This window comes from Mytilus edulis, chromosome 6 (genome assembly GCF_963676685.1).
Source record: "Mytilus edulis chromosome 6, xbMytEdul2.2, whole genome shotgun sequence".
Taxonomy (NCBI): Eukaryota; Metazoa; Mollusca; class Bivalvia; order Mytilida; family Mytilidae; genus Mytilus; species Mytilus edulis.
Window position 1 is genome coordinate 40,578,648 of NC_092349.1, and position 7,527 is coordinate 40,586,174.

The window sequence follows — 7,527 nt, forward strand, 5'->3', positions numbered from 1 at the left end:
GGTTAGGGTTAGGGTTAGGGTTAATTATTATATTTACCAATTAAACTTTTATCAAATTAAAGCTCTCAAATTGTTTTAAATGTTCCTTTTACTACTTCCATATCCAGCATATCAACAATTTAAATGATTGGTAATGCGTTAAATTGTTTAATGAAATGAAAATTTTTTTTAAATGTTCAATTTACTTTTACTACTTCCATATCCAGCATATCAACAATGTTAAATTGATTGGTAATGCATTAAAATTGTTTAATGCAGTGAAAAAAAAAATAAAAACATTCTTTTATATTTTACAAATTAAAAATCAATATTTTGATATTATCCAACAAATATATTATGCAATTTTTGCTGACGGGGGCAAAATTTTTGTCAACGTGGCAAAAATATTTGCTGCTGCCACACAATATATACTACTTATATATATATGTGCGTATAGAATTTTATATTTATTCTTCTGTCCTTGGCCAAATCGGCACAAGTTATATAATGTATTCTAAAACTCTGACAGTAAAACTATACAATTATTTAAATGCAGCTTGGAAAATTAGATCACATATATTATCATAAAATTATTGTATACTCTGTAACTTCTGTTCTCTGCTGTCTTTTGTTTGTCATATATTGTATATTTCGTTTGCCATAGCCGATCTGATAAATAGAGGGTTATAATTGCCTATGTACATTTGCTACTTATAACTATGGACTGAACTGTGCCTATCATTGCTTATAATGTTTTATGTTTCATTACAGATGACCGTGGTCATTGTTCTACATTAAAGACATGTGTGAATAAATAGACATTGTTCTTATTTATGACCACGGCCAGTAATTACTGAAGACCTGTGAGGAACACCACTTATACGAGAATGCCTGCAGTACAGTGTCCAATACCTGGATGTGATTATGTCACTGACGATCTTGATGCAGCAATCGTAGCTGTACTCATCACTGTTCATAGTACAACACACGCTCCGGGACCAGTCACAGCAGCGAACGTAGAAAAAGTGAAAAGACCGGTTATTTCAACAGCTGGAACTAGTGAGGAATGGGCATATTTTGAATCACGGTGGTCCGATTATGTTGAAGCAACGAAAATTGCCGGCCGTGACAAGGTAGTTCAGCTTCTAGAATGCTGCGATGAGCAGCTACGCAAGGACCTGACACGATCAGCAGGGGGTAGTCTAACAAACAAACCTGTGCAAGAAGTGTTAGCCGCAATCAAGAAACTTGCTGTTCGGGAAGAGAATACGATGGTGGCCAGAGTCACACTTCATAATATGCGCCAAGACCGTGACGAACCAGTGCGTAGCTTTTGCGCACGTTTGCGAGGACAAGCTGGTGTCTGCAAATTCTTCATACAGTGCCCTACATGTAACACAGATGTGAACTATACAGACACCATTATTCGCGACGTCCTTGCACGAGGCATTTCCGATCCAGAAATTCAACTAGATCTCCTCGGTGACAAAAACCAAGACATGACCCTTGAAGAAGTCACTCAATTCGTTGAAGCAAAAGATTCAGGGAAACGTTCTGCATCTAGATTACTTGATTCTCAAACAGTTCAAGCAGCTAGCAGCTCTTATAAAAAGGCAAAACAGACAGCCGTGAGGGACAAAAATGAAGTTTGTACATATTGTGGCAAAAAGGGACACGGCAAAAGTGCACCAGCTCGTCTCCGTAAATCAGATTGCCCTGCATATGGCCATAAGTGTGGATACTGCAACCGTGAACACCACTTTGAAAAGGTTTGTAGGAGCAAGGAAAAATCAAAAACTGGTACAGCTACGCATAATACAGACGATTGTGAAGGTGCTGTTTTTGATTCACTGTGTAGCATATCCAGCGATTCATATAAAATAAATGGTAGAACGCTAGCCATAGACCATCATCTTTATGATAATCTGTCAGATACCTGGATCAGCAAGGCATCGCAACCACAACCCTTCGTCAACCTTGTTTTAAGAATATTACCGGAAGATTATGAAGCATTTGGTTTCAACATGACAAAAAGAACAAACACTGTTGCAATTTCTGCCATGGCGGATACAGGATGCCAGAGCTGCCTTAACGGTATCAAGGTCATCCATCGACTAGGAATAAATCAGACTGAATTAATCCCTGTCAATATGAAAATGCATGCTGCCAACAACAAAGGTATCACGATCCTTGGTGCAACCACACTCCGCATTTCAGATAGAGATGATCAAGGCAGACATGTCGAAACGAGGCAAATGACGTATGTTACTGACAACTCTGATAAACTATTTATCAGCAGAGAAGCTTGCATTGCTCTTCGAATGATCTCCGACAGCTTTCCAACAATTGGTGAAATTGACGATACGCAACAAACTCTCGGTACTGAGAACTCTCACAACATCACAAACAACATCGGAAGTGTTAACAGCCTAGATACCACCTGTAACTGTCCTCAACGGAAGCTGCCGGCTCCAATGCCAAGGAACGTACCTTATCCAGCAACTGAAGACAACCTCGAAAAAATAAAACAATTTCTCATGGACTATTATAAATCTAGTACCTTCAATACATGTGATCACCAGCCATTGCCACTGATGGATGGACCACCAATGCGATTGATGGTGGATCCCGAAGCTGAACCTGTGGCTCATCACACTCCAGTTCCAGTACCAATCCACTGGAAAGAGGAAGTCAAAGCTGGTCTTGATCAAGACGTACGACTTGGCGTATTGGAACCTGTTCCAGTTGGAGAACCTGTCACATGGTGCCATAGAATGGTCGTTTGTGCCAAGAAAAATGGAAAACCACGTCGCACTGTTGATTTTCAACCCCTTAATGTGCATGCAACACGTGAAACACACCATACGCCTTCACCTTTCCACCAGGCTAGATCAGTACCGAATGGAAAGAGGAAAACAGTTTTTGACGCCTGGAACGGCTATCATAGTGTGCCAATTCCTGAAGAAGATCGCCATCTGACTACCTTCATTACACCCTGGGGCAGATATCGTTACAAGACGGCTCCGCAAGGGTACATAGCTTCAGGCGACGCCTATACAAGACGATATGATGAAATTGTTGCCGACATTTCAAACAAAACCAAATGTGTCGATGACGTCCTCCTATGGGCTGATTCAATTGAGGAAAGCTTTTTTTCAAGCTGTACAATGGCTCGATATTTGTGGTCGTCATGGCATCACTCTTAATCCTGAGAAGTTCATATTTGGTCAAGATATTGTAGAATTCGCTGGATTTGAGATCACGTCCAACACTGTCCGTCCTTGCATGAAATACCTTAAAGCGATCCTAGATTTCCCAACACCTAGAAATATTACGGATGTACGATCATGGTTTGGTCTTGTTAATCAAGTGTCCTACGCCTTCAGCATGGCTGATAAGATGCTTCCCTTCAGGCAATTATTGAAACCAGGAACACCATTTTTCTGGGATGAACACATCAACAAACTGTTCGAGGAATCGAAAGCTGCTATCATAAGCGAAATAGAAGAGGGTGTTCGCATCTTTGATAAAAGTAAACCGACATGTCTTGCTACAGATTGGTCAAAAACTGGTATCGGCTTCTGGCTATTTCAGAAACATTGTTCCTGCAAAGGAAGTGAACCATTTTGTTGTAACACAGGATGGCGAATAACTCTTGTCGGGAGTAGATTTACACATCCAGCTGAATCCCGTTATGCGCCAGTAGAAGGCGAAGCGCTAGCCGTTGTCGACGCTTTGGACAAAGCGAGGTATTTTGTACTGGGATGCGACGATCTTATTATAGCTGTTGACCATAAACCACTCCTGAAAATATTCAGTGACAGATCTTTAGAAGACATATCGAATTCACGCCTTCGAAATTTGAAAGAGAAAACACTCAGATATCGTTTTCGGATGATTCATATACCAGGCGTCAAACATCATGCTGCTGACGGTGTGTCACGTCACCCAACTGGGGACCCTGAAAAACTTATTCTCTTAGATGACATAGCAGCCATCAAGAATAGTACAATGTCGTTGCCACCTGCCACATCTTTTTTATCCGACATACATCATACAGATTCAGAATCGGATGCTACTGAAATAGATAACAGTGTCTTCATATCAGCCGTATCCTCGCTTGATTCGCTTGCAGTCAAATCCGTTACTTGGGACAGAGTTCGTACCGCTACAGCAAGTGACGACAATATGAATGAACTTATCAACTTAATTGAGTCTGGTACACCTGAATTTCGACATGAATTTCCTCCACAATTACGGGAATACTTCCAATTCCGTGAACACCTTTACACTATTGATGGTGTTATAATATACAAGGACAGAATCATCATTCCCCCCCAGCCTCCGAGATGAAGTGTTGTCTGCTTTACACGCAGCTCACCAAGGAGTAACAGCAATGATTTCTAGAGCAGAGTCATCAGTTTTTTGGCCAGGTATTACCCCTGCCATTACAGCACAAAGAGCCGGATGCAACCATTGTAATCGGATAGCACCTTCTAACCCGAGTGCTCCACCTACACCTCTGATGTCACCAGACTACCCGTTTCAATGCGTTTGTTCTGATTTTTTTCAATACAAAGGGATTTGTTACCTTGTCATAGTTGACCGATACTCAAACTGGCCAATTGTTGAAAGATCATCAAATGGAGCAGCCGGACTCATAACCTGTCTTCGACGCACATTTGTCACTTTTGGAATTCCTGACGAACTAGCATCTGACGGTGGTCCTGAATTTACCTCTACTGCTACAAAACAGTTTCTTCGTGACTGGGGTGTACACCATCGCCTATCGTCAGTATCTTTCCCTCATAGCAATTGCAGGGCGGAAGTTGGAGTAAAAACTGTTAAACGCATGATTGCTGATAACACTGGTCCTAAAGGTGATCTCGACACGGATGCATTCCAACGGGCCATGCTTCAGTACAGAAATACACCTGACAGAGACACAAAACTTTCCCCTGCAATGTGCGTCTTTGGTCATCCAATTAGGGATTTCATTCCGATTCCACCAGGAAGATATTCTCCTCACAATACTTGGAGGGAAACGTTAGATGCCCGTGAAGAAGCTTTAAGAAACCGCCACATCAAACAGGGCGAACGCTTATCAGAACATACAAAAAGATTACCCCAACTTGCAACTGGCGATTGTGTGCGTATTCAGAACCAAATAGGGCATTACCCACTCAAATGGGACAAAACTGGCATCATCATTGAAGTCCGCCAATTTGATCAATATGCTGTAAAGGTTCATGGCTCTGGAAGAGTAACTTTACGCAACAGGAAGTTTCTCAGGAAGTACGTTCCTGTCAAGGGCATCAAAACAACAAAGACTATACAAGATGACCTTTGTTATAAGAATGTACCTGTCCCGTCATCATTCGACACCAAACAAGTACTTCAACCGACATCTGATACATTAATGGAAACCCCCAAAGACCCCAAAGATTCTACTCGTGAGAGGCATTATCCACTTGGTCAGGCAACTTCAGACTCCAAGGACAGCTCTACACCAGAATTCACCTATTCACAAGATTTGCCTAGCGAGCAAAAACTTCACATTCTGGAAACGCCCAAGACAGGACTTTCTTCATCCAAAAGTCCTAGAGTTGAAAACACACATCCTGAGCGCCGTCGTTTGGAATTCACAGAAACGCCATTTGAGAACCAAGGAACACAGCCGACCACCAACACTCCTCCGTTGATTATTACTCCGACAGAACTTAATCCACAACGTAAATCTAGTCGTGCTAGTAGACCACCTGCCTGGCATTCAGATTATAGTATGGATTAACAATCATGACATTGACATTTTGAATTTTCGTTTCGCATTTCAACTAACAGAGATTAGTGTGAATATCATCTTAGTCATACTACAGTGTACAAGTATTTGCCACCTTTAATGGAACATTACAGGAACCAAAAACTTAAGGGGAGATAGAGGGTTATAATTGCCTATGTACATTTGCTACTTATAACTATGGACTGAACTGTGCCTATCATTGCTTATAATGTTTTATGTTTCATTACAGATGACCGTGGTCATTGTTCTACATTAAAGACATGTGTGAATAAATAGACATTGTTCTTATTTAATAAATCAATAAACTGATAATGCTCCGGCCCAGTTTATCAAATCTCGTATCTAATTAGTCGATAACGCAAAATCACGATCGATCTTGCACATGCGCATTGTTTCCCTGAACTAGAGTATTGTAATTATATTTCATCCATTATAAATATTATTAACATTGGGAATTTATAACTGTCTGCAATTTTATGAACAGAATGATACATTTGCGATGTTGCCTGGCCAGAGACATATATACTGGCCTGGCTATATATAAGTGAATGTACATATTATATCTTATCGCACCGCGGATAAATTATCGCGCTGTGATTGGTTTAACGCCGTCACGTGGGGTGACCCCCTATGACACCGTAGGAGATTAGTAAATTTCATATGGGGTTCATGTCGCGTTAATTGTGACGTCATCTATTAATGTTGTTGCGTTTCATTGTTTATTTTTCAACAAAACGCAGCAGAAAAGTCAAGCGTACGATAAATTCGTTATACGGTTAACTACTGACCCCCTACGAACCATAGAGGGTGAATAAAATCCATAGGGGACTCGGCCTAGATTCGAATCCATTTTCTGCAGAAAGCACTGAAGACACAAATTGTTCCATTTTGGACCGGTTCTTACAAAAAGCCTCACCCCCTATGGATTTTACTAACCCGCTATGGATCCGTAGGGGGTCAGTAGCGAACCATATAACTTAAAATAAGAATACTCTCCATAAATAATTGACGGTTCATTTCTATCCTAATACTTTGTTAATTCTTCCTTTACTGTTCATGGACATCTCAGTCTTCGATTTCTTATCTTTATATTTTATAATCAATACACCTTATCGCTAATCCCGGCTGACCCGGCCTCTGGAGTCTCTGAAACTTTTGACGCAAACAACAATCACTTTTCCATTGTGGCGTCAGATATTTTGTTTTATGTCGTCAAAATTTTGCGGGAACCTGTGTGATATCCAGTAATGGCGGACAAATAGCGATAAGGTGTATGCTATACATATAGAATAACCATACATTGTCTCAAAATATCAATGTTATTTGTACAAGGCTTAGAAACAGGTTGAAAGCACGGGCATTAAAAAGAATGTTTTTTCTAATAAATGTCCCTTTTGTAATCATATCAAGCTTTTAATAAATGATTAGCAACTGCATGTGAATGACATGAAAAGAAAGAGAATCTGACAATACCATGGTAAAACATGTCTTATGAATTCTATTAAAAATGGTACATTCATGAATTTTTGATATTGAAATTTCTGCGTTATTGATATAGTCTTTTAAAGTCACTGAACCTATTCTTTTATTAATAGGTATGCAAAATAAAAGGACATGGAGTAAATGTACAATTGACACAATCGCACATAGAATAGAATTGATTGATTGATTGAATGTTGGTTGCTTAACGCCCAGTGACAAATATGTCATGCATGTTCAGGACGAGAACAAGTTAACAATAAATGCAA

At 40.1% G+C, this 7,527-nt stretch overlaps 2 protein-coding genes across 2 annotated transcripts; both read left to right on the forward strand.

Moving 5' to 3' along the window:
• The first annotated feature begins 866 nt into the window (after positions 1 to 866).
• Positions 867 to 3,185, forward strand: LOC139526392 (uncharacterized). The gene has a single exon (XM_071321534.1). The coding sequence runs from the start codon at positions 867 to 869 to the stop codon at positions 3,183 to 3,185; it is 2,319 nt and encodes a 772-aa protein (XP_071177635.1).
• Positions 3,186 to 4,375: 1,190 nt separating this feature from the next.
• LOC139526393 (uncharacterized) lies at positions 4,376 to 5,770 on the forward strand. The gene has a single exon (XM_071321535.1). It carries the CDS (start codon positions 4,376 to 4,378, stop codon positions 5,768 to 5,770), a length of 1,395 nt encoding a protein of 464 aa, XP_071177636.1.
• Positions 5,771 to 7,527: the final 1,757 nt, after the last annotated feature.

Excerpts from the sequence above, each read along its gene's own strand:
- LOC139526392 (XM_071321534.1), top strand. The coding sequence starts at position 867 with ATGCCTGCAGTACAGTGTCCAATACCTGGATGTGATTATGTCACTGAC.
- LOC139526393 (XM_071321535.1), top strand. The coding sequence starts at position 4,376 with ATGATTTCTAGAGCAGAGTCATCAGTTTTTTGGCCAGGTATTACCCCT.